This window comes from Oryctolagus cuniculus, chromosome 4, assembly GCF_964237555.1.
Source record: "Oryctolagus cuniculus chromosome 4, mOryCun1.1, whole genome shotgun sequence".
Classification (NCBI taxonomy): Eukaryota; Metazoa; Chordata; class Mammalia; order Lagomorpha; family Leporidae; genus Oryctolagus; species Oryctolagus cuniculus.
In genome coordinates this window covers 161,658,004-161,675,953 of record NC_091435.1, presented here as the reverse complement: position 1 = coordinate 161,675,953, position 17,950 = coordinate 161,658,004, and the positions used below count along the sequence as shown (strand labels likewise).

General features: G+C 54.6%; 1 protein-coding gene and 1 long non-coding RNA gene across 5 annotated transcripts in view; one reads left to right on the top strand and one right to left on the bottom strand.

Annotated features, from left to right (window-relative positions):
* The window catches only part of RARB (retinoic acid receptor beta), a 436,317-nt gene that overhangs the window by 13,815 nt on the left and 404,552 nt on the right, over nt 1-17,950 (bottom strand). For all 4 annotated transcript variants that reach the window (XM_017346749.3, XM_002716220.5, XM_008266071.4 and 1 more), the window contains exon 4: nt 9,929-10,089. In XM_017346749.3, coding sequence (XP_017202238.1) covers nt 9,929-10,089 — 161 coding nt within the window. The remainder of the gene's footprint in view (nt 1-9,928; nt 10,090-17,950) is intronic.
* LOC138849402 (uncharacterized) lies at nt 1,798-12,781 on the top strand. The gene is made up of 2 exons (XR_011388226.1): nt 1,798-2,165; nt 11,573-12,781. It is a non-coding gene; the product is annotated as an uncharacterized lncRNA (long non-coding RNA).

Below are 17,950 nucleotides of genomic sequence, written 5' to 3'. Positions count from 1 at the left end.
CTGCCCCTCAACCAGAAAGCCAGAGCCAGGCAGCACGAGAAACAGCCTGGTGAGGGGGGTTCTGAGAAACCCCAAGTTTCTCTTTTTTAAAAAGTATATATTCTTAGTAACAGGATTGCGCATAGTTCCAGGCTACAGTGAGACATCTCCATACAAGCACACCAGGTGTACTGGTCGAGGACAGTCATCAGCATTTCCCCTTCTTTGACACTGCTTTATGACTGGACCTTGGAGCTGCTCTCCTCTGTCTGTTCATACAGTGCCCACTTGAGTCTCTCGGCCATGCCGTGGAATGCCAGGAACTTACTCTAGACCCAACTCTGATGTGGTGCCCGTTGTCCAAGCTCCTTCTATGCCCCCCAAGCTTCTGGTAATCACTGTTCTTTGTTTAGATTGAGTGTGTTTTAGCCCCCGCATATCAGGGAGAAAACGCTCTATCTATCCGGGTCTGGCTTATTGCACTTAACATGATATCCTCCAGTTCCTTCAATTTTGTTACAACTCACAGGATTTCATTCTTTTTTTTTTTTTTTTTTTTTTTTTTTTTATGGCTGAGCACTATTCCATTGTGTGTTTATACAGCAGATCTTATCTACTCATCTGAGAATAGACTCCTTGGTTGATTCTGTATCTTGACTACTGTGAACAGTGCTGCAATAAACATGGTGGAGCAGGTATGTCCTTGACACGAGGATTTCGTGTCTTCTGGGTAAACACCCGGAAGTAGATACACCAGAGGCTGGATCCTGCAGCATCTTCATATCGTCGCCCATAGTGGCTGCAGTTTCACGTGCAACCAACTGTGTGTGCGAGTTCTTATATTCTGATATTCACAGACTTCCTCTTACCCCCAGGGGTTCAGCCCAAACCTCTGCCACCTACTGGCTGGGTCCCTCTAAACACTCTTTCATTCCTTCTTCCCTCCCTGTGTTCCAGCAACACTTCCTGGCCCATCTCCACACGGGCGGGGGCTGCAGCATTTCCAGTGAACACACCCGCCACGGCCACCATACCCACTGAGCCCACAGCCTAGCAGGCAAATGCCTGGATCTTCCTGAGGCTGCCAGCAAGCCGCTTCTCCAGCTGAACTCCCACTGACACGGCAGGGAGAAGGGGCTGGGGTCAGCTTCGTCGTCAGACGTGGGGAGCGACTTGCAGGGCAGGGGCTGGATGTGGGCTTCCCGTCTACTTGGTCCCCAAAGTGGCCTCTGCCCGCCTCAGCTGACAAGTGTGACTGCCAAGTGACATTCCCTTGTCAAGCTCAGTCTTCCCATCAGTAGTTGGGGAGATTCTATATCTAGAATCTGTATCTATAATCTACATCTATATCTACATCTAGATATGGCACCTGCTCTCTAAGGCTGGTCAGAAGGGTAAGTACCATCCCAGAGGGTCCAGTATGTCCTGGGGGTTTGATCAGTACAGCCCCTTCTCACTACACCCCGGGGACCCGACTTCAGCACCCCCAAGGGCGGTGTTGGTTTTCCTTTCTGTGGTCTGCGAGCAGCAGGAGATCTGGTGTGAGAGGAGCTGAAGGGCCCCGTTGCAGCTTCGCCTTCTCGGCGTCCTCCATTCCGCCTCCGGAGTCTCTTGGAGAACTCCCCCTTCCTCCTTCTCGGCCCTGGGGTTTGTGTGGGGCGGGTGAACTCCCTGAGACCGCGGGGAGGGCGCTGGACTTTGGGCTTGTCAATCAGAGGCGTCCCCTCCTCCTGACCACAGTGATTGGTTCAGGAAAGACTCAGAGATGCAGAGCGAGCCAATGAGACTCCTTTTTCTAGGGCTGTGGGTGGAACAGCTGAGGAAGAGACGCTTCCGTGGAGCCGACTCGGAGGGAAGCACAGGGCGGGCAGCCCAGTCTCGAAGGCACTGAGCCGCTGGGTCCAGCCAGGCCTGATCTGCATGGGGATTGCTCAGAAATCTAGGTCAGTTTCCATCTGGATTTTATCCCTGGCACCAGGAAGCATTCTGATAAATGCACAGTTTTGGCGTAAGAGGGCTTGGGCCTGCTAGTTACTTCCTGCCCAGAGGACTGCTAAGACTTAGAGCACAGTTTCCGCTTCCGACGCCAGCACCTTGACGTGAGCTCCGCCCAGGACCACGGCACCAGCCGCCTCTTCACAGCCTGGCCTCATCAAAGCATCCAGGACCTCGACAAACACAAGTCGGTAAGTCGCTGTGCTGTGCGGCATCTCCATGGCTTTCCCATCCCACTCAGGCCCCAGCCTGCCCTCCGGGGCCCTTGCAAGGCCCTGCTGGAAGAGCCCTCCCCTCTGAGCTCATCTCCTCCCTGTCCTGCCTGGCGTCGTCCACTGCAGCCACACAGATCTCTCTGCTATGCCGGACGAGTCCCCAAGTCCTGGCTTAGGGACCTGGCACCAGCTGTGCCCCCGACCTGGACGGCTGCCACCCCTTCAGATCTCTCTCACTCCTTCAAGTCATCATCAAGTCACTGCCTATGGCGCTCTGCCCCTGCCACTCCTCCATGCAAAGCTGCAGCCCTTGCAAGCTTATCCCTTCAAGCCCCGCTTTGCACTCTGTTCCTGGCATGCTGTGTCGTGGGCTCCCTCACACGGGGGCTTCCCGAGTCTTCACTGCTGTACATCAGGGTCCAGGACTGTGCCTGGTACATAGTAGCAGTTCAATAAATGTTTGTTGAATGAGTGCTTTAAGCAGCCCAGGGCAACAATCACATCAAGGCTGAGGTTCCAGGATGCTGCTTCCCCCTGGGCTGCGGCCTGGGCCTGCTCCTAAGGCCCGAAGATCTGCTGTCTCCAGCGGCACAACCGAACCACTGGGTGAGAGGAGCTCAGGCCTGGGGCCTTCGCATCATCTCCCTTAGCTAGAACCAGCCCACAGGAATCACTGAAACCAGCTCTTGCTGTTGACCCAGGCAGGCAAAGCTGGCAAGGGATGGCGCAGGCGCCCTGGGCACGGTGGTGGCCATCACTGCCGCCCAGACCACTGCTGGCAGAGAGGAGCCACACCTGCCCGGGTGCCTCGGGATCCTTCCATAGGCCCCTGGAGTCCACTGCACTTGGGGGATGCAAGCACAAGAAGCCACTGAAGAGGTCATTAAACATAACAGGCAGTTTCCTGGGTGTGGAGGGAGATGGCAAGGCAGAGAGGGGCAGACAGGCAAGCGCATGGTGGGAAATAATTTCACAATAGAGTATCTGTCTGGAAAAAAATGACATCGCCCCGACTGGACAAGTGTGAACCAAATCTTCATCCGTATTGCACGAGGTTACTTTGTCACATGCCAGGCCTGAGAGAGAGCGAGAATGAGAGCTTGGGGGTGGGGGGGAGGCGCCTGTCGCACCTTCTATTAAAAATAATGCGCAGCCAGCGGAACAGCATGTAAATCTCACTGACTATTATGCAAACGGAAGGGAAGAGGCAGTTCATAAAACACAAAATAGCCTGGTGTTTTATTACACTCATTGCTGGATTCATAGGCACCGGGCTTCCGATGGCTTCGACATTACCACCCAGCTGTGGCCCTGGGACAGCCCTGGCCTGGCCACTGTGGGAGCGCAGGCGGTCGCTGGGAGCCGCCCAGGGGAAGCCAGGCTTGAGAGCGGCATTGCTGATCATGCAGGGAGGAAGGGCGGGGAATTGGGGTGGTGAGGAGAGGCGCTTGCCAGGAGGGAGGGCAGGACTGTACCTCGCCCTCGCCTCCCCTGCAGAGTTCAGGGACAATCTGGCTCCCAGGCAGCAGGCCGAGCTGCCTTCCCAGAATGCTGTGCAGCAGTGGCCGTCATGGAGGAAGCTGCCGTAGGGACACCTTAAGCAGCTGCAGAGCCCAACTCTGCACACGACACCCCACCGAGCAGCAGTTCTGGCCCCGCAAATGGACTCCTTCTACTGGGGTCTGGCTCTTGCGAGAGCAGGCTGAGCCCCCAGCAGCACAACTCTCAGAACACGACCGTCAGCGGAGGTGGGCACACCAGCGTCTTCAAAACCCCACTGGTGGCAGCTCCCGGGGTTTATTCAGGGACACTGTTCTGCGCTAAGGAGGCAACGCGACCTTTCTCTCACACAAGAAGGTAAAGATCCATGGTAACACCCACAGTGGCCGCCTCCCTCCCGAGGCCTGGCATGTTTTGCACTGAGAGAGACTCCTGTCCTTTCGGGTTCTGTGTGCAGAAGGTGGGGCTGCCTGTGCAGTGCGACCCACATTGGGATACCAGCCTGAGTCCGGCTGCTCTGCTTCCGATCCAGCTCCCTGCTAATGCACCTGGGAGAGCAGCAGAAGATGGCCCGAGTGCTTGGGCCCTGCCACCCACATGGGAGACCCAGATGGAGTTCCAGGCTCCTGGCTTTGGCCTGGAGCAGCCCTGGCCATGTAGCCTTTTGGGGAGTGAGCTAGTGGCTCATGCTTACACCCTCATCCAGAACACACAGCCCCCCAACCTGTCTCCTCACACTTAGCTCTGCCTCCCTCCAGCCCCTCTCTGCAAAACCCTGAGCCACGTTCATGCTGGTTCCTTTGCTGGGAAAGTCCTTGCCTTTTCTAACCACCCAGCAAGATCTGGGGTACTCAGCATAGCACCTAGACAGCATTTTTCCCAAATAGCTGGGGACTTATGTGTGCAGCCAGAGGTTTCTAAAAGCTTATATTTGGGACATCTGGTTATTTAAAAAAGATTTACTTATTTATTTGAAGGAGTTATAGCAAGAGAAAGAGAGAGAGTGAGAATGTGCTTCCATCCACTGGTTCATGCCCCAGATGGCTGCCGTGGCTGTTCTGGGCCAGGCCAAAGCCAGAAGATTCTTCTGGGGCTCCTACACGGGTGGTAGGGACCCAGGGACTTGGGCCATCCTCTGCTGTACTCCCAGGCACATTAGCAGGGAGCTGGATTGGAAGTGGAGCAGTCAGGACACGAACCCATATGGGAAACTGGCATCACAGGTGGTGGCTTAACCCACTGCGTCATAACACTGGCCCCCAAAATCTGATTTTTCACCCTGACTTTGACAAAGAGCTGCAGGCAGGACAGGGCCCACATGCACACGCTACAGTCCTGCCCTCGGTAGATGCTACGGGTTGAGTCATGTGCCCCAAGAAGATGCTGAAGTCCTAAGACCCGGAACCTCGGAATATGACTTCATTTGGAAATAGGGACATTACAGAGATAATCAAGCTAAAATGAGGCCATCAGGGTGGGCGCTAATTCAATATGATCAGTGCTCTTAGGAAAAGGGGAGATTGGGACAGAGAGGGACACACAGGGAGGGCAGATGACGTGAAGACACAGGGCCATGTGAAGGCAGAGGACTGCAAGTAGGCAGCTACAGGCTGAGGGATGCTGGACTGCGTCCAGTGTCAGAGGCTGCAAGAGGCCAGGGGCGTCTGCCCCTGGAGCTGTCAGAGGGAGCTGGCCCTGCTGACCTTGATTTTGGACTTATTGCTTCCAGAACTCTGAGGTAATACACTAAGGGATCCTCGGTCACCTGGGTTGTGTTACTTCGTTATGGCAGGCAGCCCTAGGAAACCTACACAGCAGGTACACAGCAAGTGTGCACTGGAAAATAATCAAGGAGTGGCCAAGGTGACCCAGGCAGGGCAGTGTGGTTATTGGCAAGAAGCTGAGGCTCAGGAAGCTTCACGTGAGTTCAGGGTAACAGCTATGGGCGACGGTGTTGGTGTGAGAACTGGGGCCTTGCAGCTCCCCTCCGATCTCCACCCCCATGGGCTGCCTCTCCCCCAGAAGACTACCCTGTCACACTGTCACACTGACTACCTTACTTTTCCAGACCCTGGGCAGGACGCTCATAGCATCAAGAGAGCTGCCCACGTGACACGCTACCCTGTGCCAGAAACGTTCTGATACATTTTTCTCCCTGAACCCTCCAAGCAACCCCACGAGGCACCTGCTGTTAACTCTCCCTAGACAGAAGCAGCAGTGGAGGCTCAGATGGCCATGTAACTTTCCAAGGTCAAGCAACTCCTCTCAGCCTGGGCAAGATCTGAAGCCCTAATGACAGTCACTAGGGCTTGACCTAAGGAAGCAGTGCAAACAATCTTGGAACGGAGACGTTCCTTGTGGGTCCCTCCTGGCTCTGTTTTGGAGCGCTCACCTATAAATAGCCACTGCCTCGTATTCTGTCCTACCATGAGGGCCCTATCCCTGCCGCTTTGGAGGGGGGTGCTGGTTAGGAACCGCCCCAAGGAGTGAGCTCTGAAGCCTGCCGGTGGGCCCCCGGCCCAGGCCTGGCATGCAGGGCAGTAGACATGCTACCACCTCCTGTCCATTCCTGCTGACTCCTGGAATCTGACCTGGAATCTGTCCCCTATCTACGCTAACTCGGGAAGACAAAGGAGCCGCTCTGTCAAAGACCTGTAGGTGGGCAGCTGGTGCCACCTTTAGTCCCCTCTGCCCACTTATTCCAACGGCATCTGACTGGGGTGCCACACTGGCCCAGGGGGCCGGAAGCTTCTGGCAGGGGGAGCAGCTGCCCATCTCAAAACAGCTCTTCTTAAAAAAATGCTCCCCTCGGAACCAAGGGATTGCAGAGAATGTGTTACGGCTGCTATTTATTTATACTCCACCTACTCCCAGAAAGGATTTGAAGGCGCTGACGATGAAGGCAAAGCCAGATCTGCACAGAGACCATAGAAACAGAGAAATGCCAGCTGGGGATGGCATCAGAGCCCCTCCAAGGCAGAGAATGGGCAGCACGCGTGTGGAAGCAGGGCGGACTGCCCAGACGTGAGGGCTGCCCCTGCCTGTGGACTTGTGCTTCCATTCTCCCTTCCTGATTGAAGGAAAGTGCTTGGGAGGGACGATGGATCCAGGAGGCAGCTCATCTCCAAAGCAGGACGAATGGGAAGGGGCCCTGGAAGCCTGCAGGAAGCCCCTGCGTCCAGGACCAGAAGCGGCCCAACACTAGGACGGGATGCAAGCAGCTTATTTGGGAGCAGGTGTCGGGGAAGCCATGGAGGAGGATGGGAGAGGTCAGGGAAGGAGGCAGCCTGCGAGGAGCATCCCCATGGGTGCTGGGGACTGTCCTACGGGGGACTCTGGGACATGGCTTACAGGACACCTGCACACCATCTGCCCAGGTGGAAGGAAGCCGTGCTGTGCACCGTTGGCTTCTTTGTATCCATGGTTGGGAGCCCTCTCCTGGGAGTGCCCAGCCCCACCCGTGAACCATGCTGGAGGAATCCAGGCCACTCAGGGTCTGGGAGGAGCCAACACCAGACACCAAGTTTGCCTCCTCAGATGCTCCTGGAAGCCTTTTCACCTGGTTCCCAGGTGAGAAGGAGCCTGGGGGAGGGCCCTCGGACACAGCAGCGAAGGACCCAGGATGGCCACACAGGCTCAAAAGTCTGCCTATGCTGGCCAGCGCCGCGGCTCACTAGGCTAATCCTCCACCTTGTGGCGCCGGCACACCGGGTTCTAGTCCCAGTCGGGGCGCCGGATTCTGTCCCAGTTGCCCCTCTTCCAGTCCAGCTCTCTGCTGTGGCCAGGGAGTGCAGTGGAGGATGGCCCAAGTGCTTGGGCCCTGCACCCCATGGGAGACCAGGAGAAGTACCTGGCTCCTGCCATCGGATCAGCGCAGTGCGCCGGCCGCAGAGCGCCAGCCGTGGCGGCCATTGGAGGGTGAACCAACGGTAAAGGAAGCCCTTTCTCTCTGTCTCTCTCACTGTCCACTCTGCCTGTCAAAAAAAAAAAAAAAAAAAGTCTGCCTATGCTGACTGCTTTTATGTCATCTTTCCTGGAGCTGAAAGTCCGCTTCCCAGGGACATCGGGGCCAGATACCTCCAGGGGCTCCTGCTTCAGTTTTACCTGCAGGGCAGCCTTGTTGGTTCTGCGTCTATGAGTAGTGTAGTGGCTTTGAGAGGTGCCCCTGGAATCAGACTGCCCAGGTTCGAGTCCTACCGCTACAACTTGTTGCCCAAGAGGGAAAAACTATGTAGCCTTTCTTTGCCTCAGTTTACTCATCTGTAATGGGGCAGGGACACTGAAAGCTGCCCCACAGAGTCCCCGTAAGGAGCAAGAGTGCTCAGAACACTCAGCATGGCCCCCCGTGCCCACTCAACGCTCAGTAGATACTGACGACTGTTGAGGTTTGCGTGTGGTCCTGAGGGGACCTTGCAGGGGACGGTGGGATATCAGTCTGGCCCTCTGCTGCTGCTTCGAGATGGAATTGCTGGCTGCCCCGTGGGCCTCAGTCGTTGCCATCAGCCTGCCACCGCCTGGTGACACAGTCATGAATCGGCTGCTGAGTGCACTGTGCCATTTGGACTTTTAGCCACCCAAACTGCGAGCTGAACCAACCTCTGCCTTTTATAGAGCTGGCGCTGGTGCGATGCACAGCCGACAACTGCACCTATAACGCTCATGACCGTGACACCGACCAAGACCACCAGGCACAGCTGTCCGTTTCTCTCTAATGCTCACAGCTGACGACAGACTCCCAGCACACTGCAGGCTCTGCCAGGCCCCCCCCGCCCCCACTTCCCGCTCCCTCTCCACTCAACACCAGTCAGCCACGCACCTGAGTTTGCCAGGAGGCCCTCGGCCACACCTGCTAAGCCAGAACACGTGGTTCTGGGAGCTTCCGTGAGATGGCCAGGTGCACTGTCCTGGGAAGCAGGGCTCCTGGTTCCTCCTCTGCTCCCAGGGAGCCAAAGCCTTTGCTCGGGCCAGGAGACCTGCCTGCCTCATGTCAGTGCCAGCCGCTTGAAAGCTGGTTCACCAGGCTGTCAGTCTTGGTGGCCCCCAGCAGTGTCAGGCTTACCAGAGAAGCCACCTGGACATGGCCGAGCACCAACTTCCACAGGCAAACCCTCTGGGCCTGCCCTCGCCCATCGCTCCCATTATCAAGATTCCACACGCTCCCCAGGAGTGGCAGCCATCTCTCCACTTGCTGCGCCGTCTTCCCAGCCCCACTGTGTCCTCCTTTCCTCTTCTGGACCCTGCCAACTATTGTCTCCCTGGCACACCAGTCTCCATGCCAGCAGATGCAGCTCCACACGGCTTGTCTTTGAAAGTACATTTACAGCAACCCCGGGCAAGTCCCAAGTCATGGAAAGAGGCCAGCACAACCTTCTAGCTATATCCTGCCATTCACGCATCAGATAGCTACTGAGGGCCTGTTACGTCTCCCAGCCTAGGAATGCACAAACCACCTTGAAAAATCACAGCACCTCAGGGGGGCTCCACCGGCACATCCCACAGCAGCCAACACACACCCCTGCCTTTTCATCTCAACTCCCCCCTGAGATCCTCATCTTTATTTCTGATCTCAGTGAAAGCCAGTCCTTGCAGAACCCTGGCGGACAGAGAGGTCCAGACTCCCTGAGCTCCTTGGGGTCCCTGCTTTGCGTCCTTGCTGGAGCCAGTAATCTAGGTTGGATTTCACAGCTGGATTGGGGTTTTTAACTTAGTGCCTCTGGGTCCCCTCTCTGGGGTTCTGCACAGATGTCCATCATGACCCATGCCAACCACACTGGCTTTACTTTTCACCTTTGCCGAAGCCCACAAGAACAGCAACGCACGGTTCATGCACACGACCTGCATACAGTAAGTGCACAATTCATGCTTCTTCAGCGAGTGCAGGCATACAGAACTGAAGTGAGGGAACACCCACAATGCTGCCTCACAGTGGGAAGCAGCTACAGTGCGGCCTCACTTCGTCAATGCAGGCTCCAGGGCCACATTTGGGGGATGTCCCTGCCAGACCCAGGGCAGAGAGCGTGAGTGTGAGTGTGTGTGCATGTGTGCGTGTGCATGTGTGTGTATGTGTGTACGTGTGTGCATGTGTGTGTACGTGTGTGTGCGTGTGTATATGTGTGTGCATGTTTCCGTGCGTGTGTATGCGTGTGTGCGTGTGTGTGCATGTGTGTGTTCATGTGTGCATGTGTGTACACGCGTGTGTGTGTGCGCACGCGTGCAGGCGGGGCAGCAGCATCTCTTACCGTGGTGTATTTGCCCAGCTGGCAGAGCGAGGGGAAGGTTTCCTGGTGAGCCTTGCGGATCTTCTCTGTGAGGTCGTCCAGCTCGGCTGTCATTTCATAGCTTTCTGTGCATTCCTGCTTCGAAGGCTCCTTCTTCTTCTTGTTCCTGTCATTCCTGACAGCTGGAAACAAGAGAGCACAGGGTCACTCAGGGCCTGGCTGGCACTGCTGGCCCGGGAGGGTCTATCCCTTCATCCTGCTGCTCTGAACGGGGACCCAGGACAACCTGGGAGAGACAGCTTTGTGTTTGTGCCTGTGCACCTGCCAGTCAGGTCTTAGGGAGACACGGAGACTCACCCAGCCGGCGGTGAGTGAACATTTAGGTGCACTGGATCATTTGAAGGGAGAAGGACTTTTCCAAGGCTGTGACTCCCAGTTCCATCGGGCATGCCCTGAGAGCTACCCCAGGGAAATCCCGGTCGCCTGGGACTCAGGTCCCTGTTTCATAGTTAGCATTTCCTAGTGATACATTTTGGTTTCTTTGTTTTTCAGTTTTCTGAGTTTCCTGACTGGCACTTTGGAAGAAGTTCTTTGAGAAGTGAAAGGGTTACATCTTTTTTCCCCTTCTTGCTTTTCTGCCTCCTAAATTTCCTGAAATGATCATATAGTATTTTATTATTCATGATGTTAAATTAATTTTTTATTTATTTGAAAGGCAGGTAGATACCCACAGACAGACACCTCTTCCATCCACTAGTTCACTTCTTAAATGCACACAGCAGCCAGGGCTGGGCCAGGCTGAAGCCAGGAGTCTGGAACTCAATTCAGATCCCCTACGTGGGGGTCAGGGACCCAAATACTTGAGCCATCACCTGTTGCCTTGCAGAGTGTGCACTGGCAGGAAGCTGGAATGAGAGCAGAACCAGGACTGAAACCCAGGCACTCTGAAAAGGGACGTGAGGGTCCCAAGTGGTGTCACACACACTGCCAAACGCCTATGCCTATAAAGCTATTTAAAACAGTAAGTGATGCAGTATGCAACTCTCAGCCTGGAAAACCACTCATTCATTCATTCATTCATTCATTCACAGTCACTGAAGTCCAGGCCGTGTGTGGGACCTCAGCAGGTACGTGTCCTTGGCGCATGGTGTTGGGCACCCAGCAGGGCCTCACGACCCAGAACCCTGAAGGCCTGGCTTGCTCCCACAGCACAGGTCTCTCAGGCAACTGCAAATTCAAGTGTAACTCAATGCTCCAGCCCTTGGCTAGGATCTCCTGGGGATGGAAACTAAAACCCAGACAGGTGACACCAGACCACGCCACCCGCTCTGGGGAATCCACATCCTCTGGGGACCCAGGGGGTGCCTGGCTGGGTGCCGCCGGGCTGTGTATGTCACCACTGTGACCTGAAAATCTGTGCTGCAAAATGACCCAGGGCGTAATCTGATCTTCCCTAAGAGGATTGGGCCTGCATCGCCTCTGGTGGAAGGGAAGAGGGGATGGGAAGGGAGGGAGGGCTGAATGGTACTAAGAAGTCACAGAGCAGGGAGGCGGCGGCTGGGGCGACCGGGACTTTGCATGAGCATTTTAATGCTGCCCGGGAGCTGGGTGACCGTATCTCACTCAGTCCCCTTCTGCGGCAGGCAATTTAAACCCATTTTACAGGTGAAGAAACTGAGCCATGGAGAGCCTAAGGAATGGGCCCGGGTCTACGCAGCTGACAAGGTCTTCCTCACTTGGACTCACTTTATCCCCAAGGAGGTGGGCATGACGCTGCCTCCGCCAGCACTGTGACAGGACATTGCTGCTTGGCACAGAACGTCTCCAGCTAACTGGTGGGATGAGCAGGAAATGGCTTCAGTGTGTCCCCTTCCGGAGCAGACTGTGAGCAGACCCCGCCCAGCAGGTGTGAGCCCCAGGGTGGGAGGGCACAGTGGTTCAAAGCAGAAGACAAAGAGCTCAGCTGAGGGGGCTGCACGCAGGTGGGAGGGGGCGCACACGGTAGTGGAGATGAGGTTGGGGGTGCGACCAAAGACCATGAGCCATCACCATGGGCTCCGGGGCTGGGATCGGTTGCCTGCTTTTCCTGCCTGCCAATGCCACTCTTGTTCAGCTAACGCAAAGAACGCATCTACACAACAAGGGTGCTGCCAAGACAGAGCCATGAGGAAGATGGGGCTGGCCGCTCCTCCCAAGAGGAAGTGGAGGGGGAGCCGGCGAGTCCTCTCCTAGGGCTTCCCCCGAGAGCGCTGAGACCTTAACGTCCACAGCAACACCGTCCCTCACCCCACAAGGCGGAAGTAACCCGACGTCGGTCAGCCCGTGAACACTAAGGAAATGTGGGACCCCAGGCCATGGAAGGAAGCAATGAAGTGCGAGGCTGTGTCCCACAGCAGGGGAAACTTGTGAGAGAGGCCCACTCGCCACAGCCATATACCGAGCGGGATGGGACAGCAGACAAAGCAAACCCACAGACAGAAAGCACTTTAATTAATGCACACGCACGGAGAGGCAGGAGATGATGGCTCGAGTAGCTGAGTCCCAGCTATACGTGTGGGAGACACGGATGGTGTTCTCAGCTTCGACCTGGTCCAGACCTGGCTGTTGCAGGCATTTGGGGAGTGAACCAGTGAATGGGAGATCTTTCTCTCCACCTTTCAAATGAAACAAACAAACAAACAAAATATAGACAAATGGTTGCCAGGGGCCAAGACAGGGCTGAGTGCTCATGGGCACATATTTGTTTTGGAGGAGGTGAACCGTTCTGGACTGGGATGCTGGTGAGGGTTGTATAACCTTGTGAATCTATCACAGGCCACTCAACAGTGCACTTTTAATGCGTGATTTAATTTTAAATTAAAATGATGAATGCTACGCTATGTGAGTTATTTCTCAAAGCAACAACAAAAAGCCTGGAGCTTCCAAACCCAGGGAGGCCACAGTCACTCTCCCCTGGGAACGGATCGGATAGGCCCTGGGAGCCCAGGTCCCATGGTAACAGGAGTTGCATGTAGTGGCTCCACCAAAGGCCAGCCAGTGCCACAGCCAAGTGGAGGATCCCCATGGGGGTTGGGGAGAGAGGGGCAGGCTGATCCCATGTCTACACTCACTCAGGGAACCTGTAAAGACTTCAATGAATCTTGTAGCGAACAGAGAGAGGGATGACACAGCCACCTACCTACCACCCAAGGATTACCCACAGTGCCCATAGCCCTCTGCCTCCCTGTCCCCAGGGACGCTCAGTCAAGCAAGCACACATCTGGAGGACCACCTGGGACGGAGGAGTGTTCAGTGAGCCCTCACCACCGGCCCTGATCCCAGCCAAGAAAGTGAGAGGCAGGGTCATGTGGAAAGGAGCCATGGTGAGCTGCTGGGGACCGCCCCACACGGACACTTGGCTGGACACTGTGCAGTGACAACACCTTTCCCGTGCCAGGTCACAGCTGCAAAACTAGAACCCAATTCTGCCAGGGGGAACCAGGCAGACTGCCAGGGAGCCCCAGACATCCAGAGGAGGGCTGACACCTTCTCCAGGAAGCCCTCCACTCACACATCCTCCCAAGTGTGTATGTTTGGGTGTTGGGGGGGTGACACCCAGGAAGCCAGAGAAACTGGAGGCAGAGCTGACCCCCCGGAGTTAACACCAGAGGGGGGCCAGTTCCGGCACAGCCTCTCTGAGGTTCAGCAGCACCACACAGAGATGCAGGGCGGCAAGGAAGCCATGTGCCGGGTGGGCCTGCAAAGCTGAGTGGAGCAGGAGGAAGAACAGAGCCCCTTCTAGGGTGACCCTGGCAGGCCATGCCACAGGGGAGGATGCTATCGGAGAAGCTGTCCAGTAGCAGTGTCATGTGAGCAGGTGGGCTCAACTGTTTGTTGACGCGCTTAACAACTATGTGCTACGGGCCTACTATGTGCTGTCCACAACACAGACTGGTTCCTGCTGCCATAGACCTCACTCCCACGGGAGACAGCACTCATTACATGCTAACAGTGACAGTACTGACACGGAAAACACTGGCGTGATCACCAGCGGGTATGCAGGAGAGACCCTCCAAAAATCCATGGAAAATGCATATTATACATACAGCAGCTTCAAAATCTTCCTGTACCAAAGTAATTTTTTAAAAATTATTTTATCACTTTGACAAGGAGAAGGAGGGAGGGAGGGAGGGAGAGGGAGGGGGAGGGGGAGGGAGGGGGAGAGAGGGGGAGAAAGAGAGAGAGAGAACCCACTGGAAAGCTCTCATGTATACTGGTTCACTCCCTGATTGCCTGTAACAGTCAGCACTGGTCCAAGCCAATACTGGGAGCCAGGAACGCCACTGGAGTCTCCAGTGTGGGTAGGAAGGACACAAGAGCTCGGGCCATCGTCACCTGCTATCTCCCACGGTGTGCATTTGCTGGAATGAAGAGCAGAGCCAGAACCTGAACCCAGGCACTCCAACATGAGATGTAGGCACTCACAGCTGCCAAATGTACACTCCTGAAGTTATCTTTTCGTTATTCACCAATTTCCCATAAACTTTGTGAAGTGCCCTTATGCTGGGGTTGGTACATTGGAATATCATTTATTATAACATAACAGGTGTTAACCACAGCTATCACAGAAGTTGATGGACACTCACCAGAACCCTCTGTGCTGGGCCAGTGCTGTGGCCTGGCAGGTTAAGCTGCTGCCCGTGACGCCAGCATCCCAGATGAGTGCTGCTTGGAAACCTGGCTGCTCCACTTCCACTCCAGCTCCTTGCTAATGTGCCGGAGAAAGCAGCAGATGATGGCCCAAGTGCTTGGGCCCCTGTACTCACATAGGAGACCCAGAAGGTCCTGGCTCCTGGCTTCAGGTGGGCCCGGCTCTGTCCACTGAGGCCATTTAGGGAGTGAACTAGTGAATGGAAGATCTCTGTTTTTCCCTCTCTCCATGACTCTACCTTTCAAGTAAATAAATACATCTTCCAAAAATGTGAGGAACTGCCCAAGGCCATGAATCCTATAAATGAGGTAGTGGGGATCTGGACTCAGGAGACCTGCTGCAGGCCCTACCCAGCCACTTTGCTCTGCTGTGCACTCAACAGTTCCAAGGCGCTCCGTTCTACAAAGGATGCTCCAGGGAGTTCTGTGTGTGGGGCAGGGATCAGGAAGCTGACATAGGAACAGGGAGGGGGAGTGGAGGGGACTGCAGACAGGTGAGCAGGCAGCCTGGCACGTGCAGCATCCAATCCACTCCAAAGGCCGCTGTGCCACTGGGGCCATGTCTTCCTTTGCGTTCACTGCAATGGGTGGGCATGGGCTCCAAGGATCCTCACACCCCAGGGGCTGACAAGGCACAGTGCGCCCAGGGAGGGAGTAGAGAGGCACCCACCATCACGCCCGCCTCAGGGCTTGCTCCGACAGCTCTCCCCTTCTGGTTGTGGGTATGTGGGAGACAGGGGCCTTATTCTACTTGTCTGCACAGCTCCAGAGCTTGATACAGCACCCAGTCCACACTGCGGGCCCCAAATTGGTTTACAGACAGCTAGGAAGATGGGTGAGTCAGCCTGGACTTCTAGCCACCGTCAGGGCCTGTGTGTGGCAGCACAGATGGCTCACCTGAGCTAACGGCGGGGAGGGGGGACACAGCCAGGGTCACGGGTGTGATTTATGCATGTGATGGGATCCAGCCCGATTTTTGCGAAGCACTTCTTGGACGAAAGGTGCTTCATAAAATATCAAGTATTCTCCTTGTGAGGGGCTAAGTGCTACAAATCAGATTTGGTGGCATAAAAGTAACATATTTATGATCCACTATCATATTGCAAATGAAATGAATGTAATAAAAGTGTCACTTATACAAATACCTCTGATGTACGGATCTCGACCTATGAATATGAAAACAGACACCCAAGCACTTTTATTTGAATGTCTAATCATGGAAATAAATGAAGTCATGTTCATTTTAATGTGTGCACTTGTGCATGTATCTGGAATATTGATTCCCATGCACACAATAAAAATGCAATGCAGGAAACATGCAGAAGATGTGGATTCAGCTCGCATTCAGGAAGGGAAACAATACTTGAGTAAAAATTCCTTCACGTCAAAAAAAAAAAAAAAATCCCAAAAGACAATCAATGGTATTTTTGTCCATGAAGTTCTTTATATTCAGCTTAGCAAAGGAAGCATAATGGTCTATTTATTCTTGCTGGAAAATTAAAGTCTGGGATTCGTTCATCTTGGCTCTTCGGCTCCTTACTAACTGTTAGAATAATGGGTCACAGTTGGTGATTCGAGCTCTCTGGTTGTCGGGGGTGGGGGGGGCCTGGTCCTAGCACATTGATCTACTTAAAAACACAAAAATGTACTTTAATCGTAGTTTAAAAATCATTTTCAGAACGAATTATGCAAATGAACTACCATGGCTCTGAAGGCGAGTAGCTCCATGACTAACTTAGAGAGCGCAGTGTTTTCCTGTATTTAAGGCTGTGGGGCCCCAACACTGAATATGGCAGGGCCCCCTGCATAGGTTGGGAGGCTCCAGTCTGCCTGCTGCATCCGATTCCCCTCGGCCCTGGAGACTGTGTGTGCTCCCTAGCACCGCACCTGCCACGGAAAGGCGGGCAGAAACACACAGAGGAAGAGGTTCCGGAAAGAGGCTGCAGTGACGTGTTCTTGTCGCTGCCATGGCCCTGATGTGTGCCTTTGGCAGAGTGTCTCTTGGAAGAGCCAAGTCCTTTCATGCCTTGGGACCTTGACTTCAGGGTCTGTGAGATGGAGGTGACCCAGAGTCCTTAGCGCACTGCCGCCTACCTGCAACACGGCACATGCATACATGACCTCAAAAGGTGACCTGAGTGCTAACACTGTGGCATAGAGGGTACAGCCGCTGCCTGCAGTCCCGGCATCCCATATGGGCACCAGTTTGAGTCCCGACTGCTCCACTTCTGATCCAGCTCTCTGCTATGGCCTGGGAAAGCAGAGGAAGATGGCCCGGGTCTTGTGCCCCTGCATTCATGTGGGGGACCCGGAGGAAGCTCCTGGCTCCTGGCTTCATATTGGTCCAGCTCTGGCTGTTGTGGCCATCTGGGGAGTGAACCAGCAGGTGGAGGACACCTCTCTCTATCTCTCTCTCTCTCTCTCTGCCTCTGCCTCTCTGTAACTCCACCATTCAAATAAATAATTCAATCTTAAAAACAACAACAACAACAAAAAACATAACGTGATGCCCTCTACAACTTCCCAGGGTTAAGGGACAACCTGGTGCCCACTGTGCCAGAGACCCAGCAAGGGGCATTCCTGGAATTCTTACAGAATGGGAAATATTCATGTCTTGGGGGCAGCAGTCTGGACACAGACTCCAGAGAGTTTAGCGAGGCTCTCCCGGCCAAGCTCAGCAGCTTACAGTTATGCAAAAGTGGTTCTAGCAAATCCCCAAAATATCAGAGCACACAGATGCCGAGTTTGTCTTCTGAGTTACACCAGGGCAACTCCAAGTCTAGGCATGGTCTCTTTCACGGCCGGTTTTGAGATACGGAGAAGCTGACAGCTTCTGGGGGCGGACAGCGCTCCACGAAGCCCTGCTGTCTGGGCCGGTGCAGGCAGCCCTGTGCGGGCGATTCCTCTCCTGGACAGGCCCAGCACGGCGGCCCTCAACGCAGGGCTGGAGATCTGTACTTGAGAGCTTGTTTTAGAAAGTGACAAGTCCTTTTCTCTTACAAACTATAGGAACGAAACCTTAAATTCAACTCCAGATAGGAGGGGAAAGAAAACATTCCAGGATGACCTACAGAGGCAGGAGTGGCACCATGAGTAGGGGGGAACAGCACACCCTTCAAGGACTCTTGGCTTCATAACGCATGGGACTTTGCGTTCTCCCCTGCAGCACAGGCCACTGTCAGGGACGGCTTTGCCTCATTCCTGCCCACAGGAGGCGCACAGGTCCACGGCTTCATACTGACAGAGCTCCCCAACATAAATGAGAAAGACCTTGTCTGTGATGTGAAACTGAACGAGAAAAAATGGAAATTGAAGACTATGAGGCTGGCCCCCTGCTAATTTTATTTTTTTCAG